Genomic DNA, 18089 nt, shown 5'->3' on the forward strand with positions numbered 1-18089 from the left:
CAATTCTGCATCGTCTGCCGGAGCTTAAGTGTTTAGATGATGAATCTGAATCCTCACCTGAGTAGCGAATACGAAAACCCTTGTGGCTCGAGGTATGATCGAAGGACCAGTGCAGAAAAACTCTGTTTGAGGAGCTGGTGATACTGAGGGGAGATGAATAGTTTCCACTCAGAGATATAAGCAGTGGACTCTGTCTTGAGGGACCTGTGGGTAAAACAGTGAACATAGACATAATAAAAATGTTTTGTTTTGGTAACACTTTACAAAAAGGTTATATATGTTAACATTAGTAAATGCTTTAGCTAACATGAACTATCAATGAACAATACTTCTAAAGCATTTACTAATGTTTATGCTATTTTCAGCATTTACTATAGAGGAGAGCAGGGGCAAACGTTTTCAGTAAAACATAATTTTAAAAAGATAATGTTAAAGACAAATATATATTTTTGCTGTGGTCAATAACTCACAGGTGTGGTCTATCAATACCAACTCAAATGCAAAACAACTTAAGTATAATTTCACTTTGAACATAAGTAGCGCAAAGTGACACACAGGTCGGTCAAAAGTAACACAACAAAACAAGATAGATTTTTGTGTTAGACTAAGTTTTAGTAAATATACATGACTGTGACCTTGTTAACATATAACTGCAAACATATTTTGTAATTTATCTTTGCAAAAAATAATGCAATTACATTTTCATTTTAAATTTCAGTTTTATCAAATGTTTCAAAAGCAACCCGACAGTACAAACGAATTGTTGAAAATAAAAAAATTGAACAGTTTGAACACTATAAAATTAAATCAAATTATAATAATATAATTTTTTTATATAATACAACAATTGTTACTTCCGTCCCGACAGGAACTCCTGCCATTTAAACTCGATTTACTTTTATTTTGAAAACTCTGAGAAGTCAAACTTCAGGATATGTTAAGTCACTAAATAACTTGTAGATTGATCAGTAATGTAACACAGTGGTTCTCAAACTTTTTCTGCGTGCGGCCCCCCTTGTGTACACGCATATCTTCACGGCCCCCCCAAAGAAAATTTATGACAAGAAACTGTTTTAAAACTCAACTTTTGATTAAACAAACATATTAAATGATACGAAGCAGTGCTGTTGGTTAGTAGTCTTATTTTTTTTAAGGTTTCATTGCACAGAATTCATGATAAATTAATTTATTTTATAAAATGTCATAAAACTGGGGCCCCCCTGGCACCATCTCGCGGCCCCCAGTTTGAAAACCATTGATGTAACATATAAAAAGAGAAACAGAACGTGTTACAGTAAAAGAAAAAAATGACCGCTTTAGGAATTTACTTACAGTTATCATGGTTGAAAACAGCTTTCCGGACCTAAACACGTGAAACGGTGACGAAATAACGCAATATTTGTCAACTTTGTCAAATGTTAACACGGCTTGGAGATCGCTTTGTTACTTTCGTCCCGTGTTACTTTCGCTCCGGTTCTCCCCTATTATTAAAATTCAAAGTTGTAACTGTTAATAATAGTTAAGGCACCATGAACTAACATATATAACGGTACTGACATTATTCACGTTAACAAAGATTAGTAAATGCTGAAAAACTATATTGATCCGCATTTACTAACGTTACCAAATACAACCTTATTGTAAAGTGTTTCCTGTTTTTCGTATCCAGAATAATCTCACAACAGATGTGTATGTTTGACAACCTGAAATTTCAATGTTTGTTCGGAGATATTTATTAACCTTTATTATAAAACGGGCAGTTCTGGTTCTACATTCTTATTGGTTGAAACGCGTTCTAAGCCGTGATAAAATACCCTGGTAAACCCACGGTTAGGACCGCATTACATAGGTATCACTGCGCCACTGTTGCTGCATACTGATTTATGAAAATAAACACCACAGTCTTTAATCATATTTTTAATTTGTATACAATTGCACAATTGTGGCGATATCCAGATAAATGGCAATAAATATTGTTGAGTCATCTCATCAATAAAGATAAAACTCAAATTCATTCTGGCCTCTTTTTGCTACCTGTCCCAACTTTTTTTGGAATGTGTAGCTCTCATGACATCAAAAATGAGCCAATATTTGGCATGACATTTCAAAATGTATCACTTTCAACATTTGATATGTTATCTATATTCTATTGTGAATAAAATATAAGTTTATGAGATTTGTAAATTATTCCATTACTTTTTTACTCACAATTTCTACAGTGTCCCAACTTTTTCTGATTTGGGGTTGTACTTTGTTTGGCGGAAGAGTAATATTTGTACTAATATAATTACAACTTATTTGTGTTTTATTTTATAAAATCCTGCTAACGTTATACATATGAAGTAACCGTTTTATAAAAGCAATAACCCCCTGCGAATCAGTGGGGTTACAGTGCATTTTATAACAGCTAAGGGGGTTTAGGCACGACGCGAATAACGTCCCTTAGCTGTTATAAAAAGCACTGGTAACCCACTGATTCTTGGAGCTTATTGCTTTATTACACATGTATTGTGATATTAATAATGTATTTCGGTCTTATGAAAGTCATGAGTCTTGAATTTGGGATTTGTAAAATAGCCTACATACAGCACATAAAAAGTTAATGTTGTAAATTCAAACATATGAAACTATATCTGAACACTTTACATATGAGATCATCAAGGTATATTTAGTTTAAATGAACTCAATACGGTTTCCTACTTTACTAGACAGCTAATCATGACATTTTTCAGGAAATCAGGATTTTTTTATTTTAATTCTATCACGTACAGCCACTATCAGTAGACAAATATCTTACAAACTCTGAATTGGCATGTTTCGCAACAGCAGTGAAGCCACTGGGTCATTTGCCATGCATTTCTGTCACAACAGTTATTCCAGTTTTTCGTGGTTAATGCCGAACGACAGCATTCCTTTCAAAAACTCCACCGGTGGCGTTTTCAGGTCAACTCAACTCTGATTCAGCTCAAAGTGGCCTGCGTGCATTAAAGGTTACTGCAGATGTCACAGTGGGGTCTCAGCCGAGCTGCAGGGAGGTGAGGGGATCTGGTACGATCTGTCTGGTTTTGGCATGTTGTGAAAAGTGAAATCTGCTTGGTGTTGTGATGCGAGTTGAAAGGATAATCGGCATCGAGCGTGCCGGCTCCCCTTGGGACTAACTCGCACTGCTCCTGGATGACACTCAGATATGCACACCAGCAGAAGCGCTTTGTCACTCTCAAGGATGCGTAGCACAACACAGCTTTGAGTTTTCACATGTTTATAAGAAAATTTCACAATAATTGTTTTTAAAATTATAATTATAATTGAGATCAGATGCAAAAGCCTCTAAAAGCCTTGTAATGACCGAATTCTCTCTGCATTTATTATATGTTCATTTAATATTTTTGCTTCAAATCCCCACCTCAGGCCATTTAAAAATACAGTTTTTGGGCAAAATTTGCTAAATGCCACGCAGATTTTTCTGTGAATCACATTCAAACTTGGGTCACTTGTGAGGACTTGGACCCAAATGCAACACTGTGTGGCAGTCATATGGATTACTGTGCCCCCTAAAGTGTAGTTGCATCTTAAGTGATTTTGCAACTGTTTACCATGTCTTGTCCAAAGAAGTGGATTATTTTTAAGTGGCTTTTTGCCAAAAAAAAAAACTTGCATGCAGTTTTGCAGTGAAGGAGAGTCAAATTTGTTAAATTCAAATACAATTATTAAAGTGACTTCTTTTTGACCTTTTCATTGCCATTAAAGTGAATTGTCTGAACCTAAAAATAAAAGCCTGATATAAAAAAGAAAACATGTCAGTCGTACCTAGAGGGTTTTGCATCAGAAATCCTCAGCTGTTACTATAAATGAAGTAAATACTATATAAATATTATTTCTATTTGCCATTATCTTATTTTATGTATTAAGGGCCGTTCACAGTAATAATAACATTAATCATAATAATAATAATTCTAAGACAAAAGTGGAGTTTACACCATAACTATAACAATAAAAATACAAATGAACGATATCATTGGGGTCACTTTTTGGGCGATTTTTTTCCCACCTGATGAACGATAAACCATTGACAGCCAATCGAATCTATTTGAACTTCAAGTGCACGCGCACTTGAAATGACAGTGGAAAAGCTCAATGCAGAGGTCGATAACATAAAATTACCTCAGGTATCCAGCGCTGATGCACTGTGAAATTCACTACGTCATGTTTTTTTCCTACCAGACTGACTATGCCAAAAGGTAAGATATTAACTTAGATTACACAAACTAAATTCTCTGTTTAGACTTATATGAAACGCAGCGTGTTGAGGACATCTACTGGTTACCCGCTTTGTAAATGCAACAAGAACAGCATATTTACATATTCAGTGACATGTACACAATTGCAAAAGTTTTTATTACAAGAAATATCGTTATAATGTGGACTCTAATATATTTATTGTTATAGTTATCGTAATAATGTGAACGGCCATTTAATCTATTGTTTAATAATTTTTCCTTCTAGTTCTTTTTTTCCTTATTTGAAAGTTGTATGTCTTGTCTATACTTATGGTCCATTGTATTGACGTGTTAAATGCGATGACTCTTCATGTGTGTCATCTGGCCCATCTGACCTCTAATCTAGTTCCTAATCTAAGTCTAAATAGGATCACTTTGACCCCAGCATAGCCGCTGACCTAAGAATGGCCCTGAACAGACCCCTTCTGGCTAAAGCAATTTTCTTTTGCCGTCTACAAAGGGTTTACACTGAGTCAAAGCAGGGGTCATCCCTATTGGCCCCTCTACAAATTTCTCTCTTGCTCAATACATCGAGGTGGTCTGTGAAGTGGATGTCAGTAATTGTATTGGAAAGAGTAGAAAAGGAAAGCATCTCGCTGCTCATCCGAACCAGCGTCAGTGCTGTTATGTTTTAATCCAATTCAATATCGTTCTCAGATTTCATCGCAATATCAAAAATAAAAACCTTAATAAATTGTGTTAATTATATACAATTATACTTATCACCTATTTAAACTAATAACAAATACAATACATATAATAATAATAATAATAATAATAATAATAATAATAATGTCATTATTCTTAATAATAATAACAATAATATTGTTATTGTTATGATTAATAAATAATAATAATAATAATAATAATAATAATAATTATTATTATTATTCTTAATAATAATAATAATAATAAATATAACAATAATATTATTATTGTTATGATTAATAATAATAATAATAATAATAATAATAATAATAATAATAATAACACATATAATATTACAATTAATAATATAATAATTATAATAACAATTCTAAACAGTTGTTGTTGTTGTTATGCCATAAAGACCAAGAAAAGCTCTTTAGATTTATTACAGTATAAAGTAAATAAACATCTCTCACCATCAAATATCTCAAGCTCATCAAACTGTCTGCTGGTCTGGAAGTGTTCAACGGTGAAAGTAATGTTGTAACCTGAATCCACCTTTACCACCCATGAGCAGGACTCAAAGTGGGGTAGACTGCTACCCGGTGACTGGCTTAGGATTATACCCGTAGAGGCTGTTAGCACTTCGTTCATGGGACAGGTAACTGTGAGAAGAAGAAAGAAAAGCTAGTTTAGCTCTATACATTATAATCCATTGATTATAATAAATTAAAAAAGGAAAGGGTTTTAGCATCAGTTATGCTAGCAATGGTGCAAAACAGTAAGATTAGTTACAGGCAAATTCTGACCATCAAAGCTACCTTGTGAACCATTATACACCATTACTCAAAGAACACATGAAAGAAAACTTTGATTTAAGAAAACTACACATAATAACATTAGATTACAGTTGTGCATTTGCCAGACACGTTTAACCTACAATGCATTACAAAGTATTTATTTTATCAGTATGTGGGTTCCCTGGAAATCGAACCCTGTGATTTTTGTGCTGCTAACAGAATGCTTTACCTACCGAGCCACTGTAAAGGAACAGCAACAGATCTATAGCTAAATTTAATTTTGGCAGCAAATAAATCACTGACCAATTTGAGAATCAAGTCCTATTCTATACATGTATGGATACAGTAAACATCTACGGTAAAGGTCCAAATGCGGGTCGATGATAATCCAAAGCACCCTGAGCCGGTCCATCATAACCCAGACAACATTGATCACTGCTGCTCACATGGTTCATGAAGCCAGCCTGTTGCCACACGACATCATCGCTCTGAATCATTGATATTCCTATGGGGCTCACGGTGACATTTCCCCACATTTTACCTTGAATTATCAGGCGCTACGCAGCGCCCCTTCACAGGCATTTCGCTCAAATCTCGGAAGCCTGACTCTTATTTTCTCTGCAGCAGTCTGCATACAAAGTAAGAATCCAATGACAGCAAAAATGGATAAAGCCTAATCTCCGACACAATTCTATTATTTTTGTGCCATTTCTTTGGCATGACGTGGATGTCACGGATGAGCGGCTACATACGGAATGTACGGAAGCAAACCTGGCATAAGGCAGGGGGATTGTTATTATCAAATATTTATGACACTTACGTTTCGGATATGAAATATGGATTTTCTATTACTCATCTTGCTAAATAAATGCACTGATGCTTCGGAGCCCTGCTGGCGTAAATACTTTATGATCGAGTTGAGATTTTCACAACGGAGAAGAATAGGCGGCTCTCGTTTTCCGAGACCAGCTAATCTCATTGATCACCCCTGCTTATCTGAATATTGATGGAGTGCGTCAGTTTGCTTAAACCCTATAAATAATGAGATCCAGATGCGTTTCTATATTTAGCCTCTTTAATTGGGCTTAGCAACTGGTTTAGCACCTTAATTGGCCAACATTTAAACCCACGGCTCTGCGCGCTTATTATGATGGACATTCATCAAAGCAATAATTTCACGCATGATGTGCAATGTCCAGCTTCATGTGTCAGACGTCAGAAAAGTTATTCTTGTAATTACATTACTTCACAGGCCACTAAATCGCTTCGGTGACAATAATTAAATTAGTAAAGTTGCTTCGAAATAGATACATAGATATATCACACTTGCATACATTATTGTGGCCGTCCACGGTGTCTGCGCAAAGCTCGGGCAGATATGCAGGAATGATATAGCAGTTGCTTGCTGTTTTGACACGCTTCCTTTATGAGGGTAAAATATAGGAGCCCTGGGACTTACTGCAGAGCCTCTAAGGTAACATAAAATGTGAGTGTGATTTCATTGGAGGACAAACATTATCATTGGTGCGTATCAACGTCTTGAGTCTATCAGTACTGCATAAAGCATAATGCGTTCAGGTAAAAAATATACCACCAATAACCTACATCTGTGGATCTTGGTGCTTGCGCTCACAAATAACATTCTTTAAAGTGCGCATGTGGGTGTAACGGATGTTTATTTGGTCGTGCGTTCAGCTGTTTGAAAGCCGGCTGTTACCTGTAAGGCGGCTGATATTTTATAAATCATAACAGGGTGTATTGTTAATATTTGCGCTGTCAGTATATCCATTTTTTATATTGCAAAGAATAAAGTAAACCCTGTGCACCAGACATCGCCAGTTGCTCACCAAGCCGAGATCTGCGCAAAAAGCTCACAGTATAATACTAAACCCGAACAAAACGAAAAAGAGCGTGACCCTCTAAACTGAATATCCAGGCAAAATCCTCATCTTCCCAGGCCTGCATAGCAAAATTAACTCCCTCGGGTCGCCCTTATCCCCAAATCCACTTTGAAATGGACTGTCATTGGTTGAATGTAAACAACAGTTTTGGCGGCAGATCTTGACAGAAGAGAAAAAGGCATGTCAAAAATGCTCCTCTAACAATGACAGTTCAAGATTATCTACTGTAAGAGAGGGGGTTGGCATCTAAAAAGGGATTTTCAACTTAAAATGTCACCCTTCGGTGACAATTCATATGGGCTGCAATGAAATGCAAATGAAACCAAAAGAAAAGGAGGAAAAAATCCCAATAGAAAATACATTTAAAATGTCAATGTACAGCATTTATTTCCAGCTGTCAAGGATAAATGTCACACTTGCAGCAAACTGTCAACACAGGCCATTTAGACTTGTGTTTTGTTCTCCACATACAATTTCGACAAAACTGAGTACCATCACATTGCACAGGAATGAATTTTGGAGAACAGCTGGATTATTAGTAAATTTAGTAAATTAGGTATTAATATATAGAATAGGTGGTGGCAAAGAATGCATTGATACAATATGTTACATTGTTCTCTAATACCTACATAGAAGGTATGTGACTTTATTAAGTGCAAAAATGATCCAGAGACGATTTGACATGTCCATTTACAACCTTAGAATTTGTCTATTGGTCTATAATTACCTTATTTAAAAGAGTCATAAATAATGTTGAGCTCTGCTCTGATTGGCTGTTTCTCAGAGCGGCTCATTTCAGTGGCTCTGTGTTCAATTATTCAAAAAAATTGACGTTTCTGAGTGGTAAGTTTGTGTTTTTTTCATTATGGACCTGCAAAATGTAACATACAATGTTTTTCCAGCTACAGATTGGATTTTTTTTTTTTTGGATCCGAAAAATAGGGGCTACTGTCGCTTTAAGAGCGAGTTCTGCACATAGTCACATATACTGTAGCCTTTTAATCTATATCACTTTTAAGCTTGCTACGGAAGATTACATTTTTTACTGAGAGTACAGAAATGACTGACAGGACAATGTTGGAGGAAATTTTGCGAAACAGATCCAAATCATCAATGACAAATCAGTACTGCTTGCTTCCTGTACAGTTCGCAGCTTTGCACGATCGCGAATAGAAAGTGAATGCGATTTAAATGCCTGGATTACAAACACCATAATTATCCAACCAATTCTGTGAGAGAATGCAAAAGCATTTAAATTATTTTTTTCTCCCTTCATAATAGCCTGACAGGCAGGGCAGAGATACATGTTGCTTGCCTGAATGGAAGGCACAATAGCACCGGGACGTCGGGCTAGTGTTTTGCGAGCCCTAACCAAGCATTCCCCCAACTTGTCTGATTGCAAAATCGCCTGATTAAATGTATTATTTGGACAAATTTCATGACTTTTTAAAAACTTTCTGTTTTTTTTTCGTTTTTCAGCACTTTTCTAGACATGAAAAGTTAGAATTTAAAATTCCATAACTTTTCATTTTTTTAGGACCATACGAACCCTGTTTTTACAAATACTTTACATTTATGCACTTGGTGGGCACTTTAATCCAAACCAACTAACAGTGCATTCAAGATAAACATTTGATCAGATGTGTGATTTCTGGGAATCAAACCCATAACGTTGGCACTGTTAATGTAATACTCTACCACAGTAATTAAGCTACAGAAACACATCAGTTGTGACAGTAAACCAGGTTTTTGAACCTTCAAAATGTGCACATGCACACTCCATCTAACGGAGAAAAACTGAATTTTAAAATGAGCAAGAGATTGGGGAAGTGTAGAATTACTATTTGTTATAATTCATAATGTACTGTAGCAGGTATAAAAATTATGTATTTTACTACATTTATGTGGAGGGGTGTACGTAGATACTGCATTTGACGGTTCATGTGAGTAGATGCTGTATGAAGAGTTCAGATGCAAAAACCACTAACATCCACCTCAGTCAAAAACGAAATAATGATATTAACCGAATACTCTTGGCACATATTAAATCAAATATCTCTTCAAATCCGGTTAATCCTAGCCTCAGGCCCAGTGCCGGTCTTTCCTATACGCAAAGTACGCAATTTGCATAGGGCCCCGCACCACTAGAGGGCCCCCTTGATCTCAGAATTATTTAAAACCATTATATCAAAGAAAAATTATTATTATGTTTAATGAAAACAAGACGCTATAATTTAAATAATTTGCAAACTTCCGAATTTGTGCGGGTTTTTAAAAATACTTAATGATTTCTTAAATCACTGATATGTACTCGGACAACATGCAGGCAGTTTCTCAATCCGAAGGCTGCAGCCTTCAGAGGTCACATTTGTAGGCTGCATATGCGTCATAAAAACGTATTTTAGAATAGGCCTATTAACAATTATAATGTTGACTATTATTCTTAGTTAATGGTTAATTGTTATATTATGCTTATGACTTGCAAATGAAATGCTTATTTAACTTAAATAAATCAGGCTTGATGACGTATGCAGCGCGCATATGCGACATGATCCGTAGGTTGCAGCCTTCAAATTTAGAAACGGCCGCGTGCATGACGCAGAAGAGTGATTTGGTAACGATGCGCATATTATATGCCCACCATTGATTTAAAACAAAGACAAAGCTATCCGTCTGGAGCAGAATAAAGGGGAAAAACGTGAAGCAAGGGAACAAGATAAAGGATTTGCGCGAGCAGATTAAGTCAATGTAAAGACACGCATCCTAGCATGGGGCGATTCAAATGACGCGAATTGGGTGACGAAATTGCAGCGAAAACACGCGCTTTTTCCTTTGAACTTCAAGAACGCGCTCTCGTGCAGGATAATTTGACGAGAGAGCGAGAGAGAGAGAGAGAGAGAGAGAGAGAGAGGTAAGAATGGTGCCCACGTCGAGAAAACTTAATAGAAGACTTGAAATTTGTAAAGGATTAAAGTATATGTCACTCGTTTAATTACAGTATGTTAACTGGATAACACTGGATATAACTCATTGTATAGATAATAAAATAATGTATTTTGATTACACAAATCAAACCTAACTATATGATTGTAGCTGCTGACCAGCATAGAGAATCTCTATGGCTAATTTATAAGACATGTTGCTGATACAGTACTATGTGTTGTACCTTATCTTGTTAATTGAGTCTTTTTGGGCATCTTATGCCTAGAATTATTCAAGGAGATTGATTCTTTTAACTTCCTTTAAAGTTTGATCAGTTGTGCATAATGACATGTGCAACAAATGGATATAGGGTGTCAAACTCATAGATTTGCAATATTTAAAATCAGACACTATTTTTAAAATATTTGGTGTCAACCTCTGTGACAGCTTTAAAGGGACACTTCACCCATTTGCATTAAGCTTTGTATAGTTAGAACTCCAGTCATGTTTTTGAATGGTCGTGCATCATTTCCTCAGTTGCCACTGAGACAGGAGAAATACAGACTTCAGTGTTGCACTTCCTTCTTTCAATGACGTAAAAATCATCATTTTGCATCATTGAAAGAAGGAAGTGCAATGTCTTTGTTGAGGGAATGAGACTACAAACACCCCTTTTCTCTGTAAAATAGGCACCAAATTCTAAATCTATGTTACATTTCAACTACAAATATAACACTTTCAATAAAGATTAATGTTTCTACGGGTGAAATGCTCTTTTAAAGCTGAAACTTATCAAATCCTATCAGAGGTCCAGAATGTCATTGAAACACACCAGTGGCTTTGCTGTCATCAGTATTAAACATGTTACCCCTCGAAGTACCCCTCCCCACAGAGCCCCCCCCCCCACATAACAAATCCCAATTTAACCCCTGTGTATTAACAGTATGTATTTATATGTAATTTAATTTGATTCATTACATTTATTTAGATCAGGTAAATTTTTTAGTGCTTCTCACAACACATTTTAAATCAAAACAACTTATCAGCAAATACATGTTTCATGTTATAATCAGCAAGTTTATCAGTCAGGGTTTCAAAGTAATGTGCATATGGGAATATTATACAGCTATAAGATAATACACTATGTGGTTAGTTAACAACTAACTAACAGCAACATTGACTGGGTTTTACCCAGATAGCACAGGTACGTCTGTGAGATGTCTGGTAAAGATCTGGAGATCTGGAATACATCTGGTGTGTAAAAACATCTTATAAAGGAAAAGAGCTGCTTTACATACATTCTAAATCAAAAACGTCTTGCAGACATCTTCAATATGTCTATATGACATCTTTTAGGAGACGTCTCACAGACGTATTGCAGATGAGAAAACAATTTAAATAAGACATCTTGCAGATGTAAACGCAGACATCAAATAGACGTCTCCGAGATGTATGTGTGCTATGCTATCAGGGTCTGAATGCACTGACAGAGGGCCCCTCACAAAGCTTTGCTTAGGGCCTCCCAGCATCTAGGACCGGCACTGCTCAGGCCAATCAGAAATACCGCTTTGTTGGCAGAATCCACTAAACGGCATGCGATTTTTCATATGCCAAAGTCCTCGGTGAGGAAGATGAATTGGGTAAACAATGCTGCACGAAACAACCATCAGGAACACAAAGGGTTTTGCATCTGAACGTATGTATATGCATTAAGGAGACAATAAGTAGGATTTTCCCCCCATCTAGTGGTGAAATTGTATTTTGCATTCAAACGAATAGTGCTCTCTAGCGCCTCACTTTTCTAAATGCATGCTGCAACTACGGTAGCCGTTATGTACTCACTAATCTCCTTGTCCATTTCAGTTGGTTTATGTGTTTTGAACGAAAACGCGTTGGTAGGCTAGTGCTATTTGTCCCTCTTTGCTATTATAGTTTATCAATACGGCGGAACGACATGGAAGCCTCTTTGGGCTTACCCGTTCAATGTAAGTAAAGAGAAGTAATGTTAAGCTTACAAAGAAAAGTTAGATCACTGGCAGAGGTCATTTGACACCAACGAGGACATATTTATGAATAAAGACATTGATTTTGATTAATAAAACACTTAAAACCCTACTTACTGTCCCTTTAACATCTATAATGCATATCTATGACATATATCATACCAACAATACAAGCAGATTCATATTTTATGTGAATAAATATATATATTTTGAAATTCTGTATTTTTAATATAAGTACAAACAGTTAAACCATAGGTGATCAGAAAGAAGACTTGTATAGTATGTGTACACACTTAAAAAAACGGAGATGTCAGACTGAATGTGAGATTTCCTATCTTGATTTGCATAATGGCAAGCGATTCAGAAGGAATACACTTCCCTAGTCAATTTTTCCTCCCTCACCCTTTGGGCAGGAGACGTACAGACAGAACAAGACAGAAATAATGAAAGAGATGGGAGGATCATATGAAGAGCTCAGATGGAAAACCCTCTAAGTGCGTCTGACAAGTTTTCTTGTAAATTAGCATTTTTAATCAGATTCTTAATGGATTCTGCCAACAAACCGTTATTGTTGGTATATATTTCTGAATGGCCGGATTTGAAGCGAAAGTAGTTGATGAATGCATAATATGTGCCTAATATCCTCATTTCATTTTTGACGGAGGTGTCATTTAGCGGCTTTTGCATCTGAGCTCCTCATAGGTAGAAATGTGTGTGGCGATTCAGTATATGCATTTTTATATGAGGATATCATAGGTATTTTATGAACCACAGAAAATAAAAAATAAGTCCTCTAAAAAGAGTCATTTGCACAGTTCCCTTAACTATAAAATCAACCATTTCCTAATGTGTCTGCATAAGCCACACCCTCTGCCACACTCTTGAGACTGGCACAGGGCCTTCATGATAATCAGGGTGTCTGATTTTGTCTGGCAAAGACACAGGAAGTCCAGAATGGAAATTCTTGCATTAGACGATACTTAAAGGAAGGATATATATTTGATGGAAAGTAAGACATGGCATGATGTATTCAACAAGAGGATGTGACACATCAGATGTCAGATACAGAGCTAGAACAAGTGAGCAAGCAAGAGAGAGAGAGAGAAAGAGAGAGAGAGAGAGAGAGAGAGAGAGAGAGAGAGAGAGAGAGAGAGAGAGAGAGAGAGAGAGAGAGCAGTGATTTAATAGCTGGGTGCACCTGCAGCCTGGATATCCTCTGCATCTCAATGAGCTTTGCTTACCCATCACTGTCCTTTCTCTGCTTTTTCCTTCTATCTGTTTTTCCTTTGTGTGTTTTTATGCTTTTCAGTCTTTCTTTAGAAATCAACCTCGATTTGTTTAATTGTTTGTACTATTCTATTAGCTCTAGACTATTGAGTTCATCTAAATGAAAAAATCAAAATCAGTAATATCAACTTTGAATATACTTACATGTTATTCAATACTAAAAATAGTGTTTGTTGTAATAAAATTGCACCATTTCCCTAAATCGCGGCAAAATGCTGACGTCAACAGACAGGCAAGTCTCCCGTGTGCAGCTGTACCTGGAGCTAGTGCCCATGTACTCCAAATAAGCCATTTATGAGGTTTCATGATAATGAAGAAGGCTTCAAGGCAGCTCACTAAGTTTTGGAATAGAGATGTAAATGTTAAAGATAGCTTTCTTATTTTCATGTCTCTCATTCCAGCAGGCCCTGTTTTCCCCCACTGGCGTCTGACGGGCCAGGCATACTTAATCTGACTGACAGCCAGAGGCAGCACCTCGACCAAATGGAGCGGGTGTCAGCTGGCTATGTTGGCCCTCAGTATAAGGGGCTTTTCATATAGCCAGAGCAATTAGCTGCCGACACCTAATTAATGTTAGGATGAATTACACTGCTTCAGAGGGAGCACTCCAGCATGAAGGTTGAGGCGGTACATGTTTGGGACTGCTATACTATAAAAAAAAATCAAATTATGTTACCTCCCGCTTTATACTTTGCCACCTGACCTCTGTTTGCACTGACACGTACTTACACAAGAGGTTTTATCACATTTACTTTTGCTTTACAGCCTTTTGTTGCTAACTACCAAACACTGAGAACATTTGCCGTGATTTTACAGTAATTATACTGTATTCTCAGTTTGATACCGAATACAGTGTAGGCTGTAAAAATGTACATTTTTGTATTATATTTTTATCCACTGCATTTACTGCAACTGTATAATGTTTTCTGCTTTACACATTCCAAATGTAACCACAGCAAATTCCAGTACCTCACGTGCATTAGCAAATAAAATGACTTGATTACTGTAACAAACAAGTAATAAACGGATGGATAATAGTGTCAATGTTTGCATGTGACATCTTTATACTTTATGATATTAATTATGGTTAAAAGGATATTTTTGTAATGAAGCAGAAAACAAAAGCACAATTAATTTCCATAATAGGATAAAAGTATTACTATGGTAGTCAATGGTGCTTAAAAATGGTTTTGTTACAAACATTGCTCAAAATATGAAGAGTTTGGTTCCAAAATGCAATAAATCCATTTTGACTTTTTATAATAACATAAAAAATTCAAATCCAATTTTTTTAAAATATGTATTATAAAAACTGATTATTTTCCTCAAAATGCTATATATATATATATATATATATATATATATATATATATATATATATATATATATATATATATATATATATATATATATATATATATATATATATATATATATATATATATATATATATATATAATCAATATATCTTTATATATATCAACATATCTTTGCCATGTTATATTCATTTAGTTGACTAGTGGTATACACCGATAAAAAAAATAAACATTAATGGCATTAATGAAAACACTTACTTTGTCATATTAAGAACACTGTCATGTCGTTGCTGAACTTTTTTGACAGCGATCAGCTGTAAAATATTTTGGTCCTGCTCCATTTTCGTTGACTTCGACTAAAATAATGGAAAGTTTTTCATAAGATCCGCTGGGGTCAATGTGCTAGCATGACAGAAGCTTCATGCTGTCGTGAACAACAGCCGAGTGGCTTACGTTTCTTTCCCGCCACAAAAACCACCACCGGTTTATCAATGCCATCAAAAGTATTATTTTGTTTTTGTTTGTTTGTTGATCACGAAGTAGATGAGGAAAACTAGGATTGTGTGTGTATTCAAAGCGACGTCATCATTGTATACAATGCGCTGTGATTGGTTAAGCGGATTTATTGCATTCTGCAGAGTAGGAGGACTAGCGTTTATCACGTTTTGTGAAAAAAGGAAGAAACGATGACAAAATACGGCGGATATCGGATTTTGCGTGAAATTAACAATTTACTTTTTAATACTGACCTCATACAATACAGATTTTGGTGGTAACTAATAAAAAAGGCGTTTATCGCGTTTTGGAACCAAACTCATGAACAAAGAAATGAATACAGGTTTAGAACAACATGAAGGTGACTAACCAATGACAGAATTTTCATTTTTAAGTGAACTATCTCTTTAAACTAGCCAGAAAACCAGTACAACCTGGTTACACATTACTGCAATCTTTTTTTCCCACAACACTTTTGCTGTGAGCTGAGTGATTGTTACCTCTAATGAACTTTTAACATGCACAGATTCAGCATTAAAAGCAACTGTATAATTTATTAATGCTGCAGTGGGAACCGAAGCACCAGTTCAGTAGTCGCACCATTTCAGCTAATGGGCAAATATAAGATATTTTAGTAATGTAGACACTAAAAACTAATTATTGTGATTGCACAGCACAATTCTGCTACACCACAATCAATTCCTAGCCCTGTTCGAGTTTATTGTAAAAAAATATATATATACACACTGAAAGTACTGCAGTAATTATAAATGCGAAAGTACTGTAAGTTCACACTAAAGATTTTTTACAATGCGCAGTCCAAAAAACTCTGCTAGTAATGCCCAATTATTATTAACCATGACAAGAAAAGCAAAACCAGAAACAAAAAAGGCATGATTTAGGTATTTTTAGATATCTACATACAGTACTTTTTAGTCAGACCTACACTCAGAGATAATTCTACTGTAGTGAGACTAAAGAGACAAATATAATGAAAAAAGAACTGAGGCAGTTTATGTGAAATGCCATATGAAATCACACAACAGCAGCTGGGGGAAAGGTAGATGAGCATTTAGCATACTCATGGGGTTTGCTTGACAGATGCTTAAGTATTTCATCTCCACATCTAAAGCGATGGCAATAATGTAGCTTCATATACAGCAGATCCAACCAGCAAGATCAATAGTCCCATCGTGAATCACAAGACAGTGGGGGAGAACTTTATGATGTATAAACCGCAAGATCGGTCTTTTGTAAAATCAGATGAATATTATTGTAGCTAGTGAGTGAATATAAAAAGAAAATGGCTATTTGACATACAGTAAAATGTCCATAAACTTGTATCAAACATCAAGATAATATCATATTTACATTTAGGTGTGGCACAAAATGTACAAAAATTATTTTAAGAATGATATATAAATTTGTATATACTGTTATATGTTAAACATATAAAGCAGCATATATTAAATTATAAAAAAATACATGTTACTCAGTAGTATGAAGTCATAAAATGCATATTAATTTAAAGGAGCCATGGCATGAAAATCTGACTTTTTCCATGTTTAAGTGCTATGATTGGGATCCCAGTGCTTTTATCAACCTAGAAAATGTGAAAAAGATCAACCCAGTAACTTCGTTTTGGTAAACCATTATCTACAAGTACATGAAAAAATAGGTCGTTGAAATTTGGCTCTCCTTATGATGTCATAAGGAGCTCTTATTATAATAAAACCACCCCTTAATCTGCACTATCCAACCACAGCACTGCCATTTAGTGCAGAGAAAAGCACAATTGAGTTTTAATTGCAACAAACCACCATCATTCTGATCAGTGTTTGAATTTCATCTGCTCATTTGCATTTTAAAGGACACACCCAAAACGGCACATTTTTGCTCACACCTACAAAGTGGCAATTTTAACAGGCTATAATAAATTATTTATATGGTATTTTGAGCTAAAACTTCACATATGTGCTGTGGGGACACCAAAGATTTATTTGACATCTTATAAAGTCTTGTGCCATGGCCCATTTAAAAAGAACTGAAAAACATTTAAAAGCCCATAGCTTAGACCAGCATGGACCATCATCAACCAGGCTGGTTTGCTGCTGGTTTAGCGGCACAATAATAGCAGCTAAGCAGATAACTCATAGCATCCATTACAAGGACAAGCATTTATACGGTATGCTGGTGACCTTCAAGAAGACCAAAGAGTTATATCTTACTATCACATGAAGGTGGAGGCCCCTCGAACTCAAGGTGCGTCCCCAGGCGACAGGTTTGAATGCTGTTTCCATTCAGATGATATCCCGGCAAACACCTGTAACGCACAATGTCACCTGTGGAGAGATTTGAGAGGAGAAACAGAAGGAGAGAATATTCATCACAGCTTCATCAATTGCCTTTCAGATGCACGTCACACCTTCTGAAATATTAT

At 35.8% G+C, this 18089-nt stretch overlaps 1 protein-coding gene across 1 annotated transcript in view; it reads right to left on the bottom strand.

Moving 5' to 3' along the window:
• csmd2 (CUB and Sushi multiple domains 2) overlaps positions 1-18089 on the bottom strand; it is a 317300-nt gene that overhangs the window by 35069 nt on the left and 264142 nt on the right. The window contains exons 46-48 of the mRNA XM_055218930.2: positions 17878-17991; positions 5402-5590; positions 58-204 (exon numbers count right to left, since the gene is read on the bottom strand). Coding sequence (XP_055074905.1) covers positions 58-204; positions 5402-5590; positions 17878-17991 — 450 coding nt within the window. The remainder of the gene's footprint in view (positions 1-57; positions 205-5401; positions 5591-17877; positions 17992-18089) is intronic.

The sequence above is a fragment of the Misgurnus anguillicaudatus genome, chromosome 20, assembly GCF_027580225.2.
Source record: "Misgurnus anguillicaudatus chromosome 20, ASM2758022v2, whole genome shotgun sequence".
In the NCBI taxonomy this organism is placed as follows: Eukaryota; Metazoa; Chordata; class Actinopteri; order Cypriniformes; family Cobitidae; genus Misgurnus; species Misgurnus anguillicaudatus.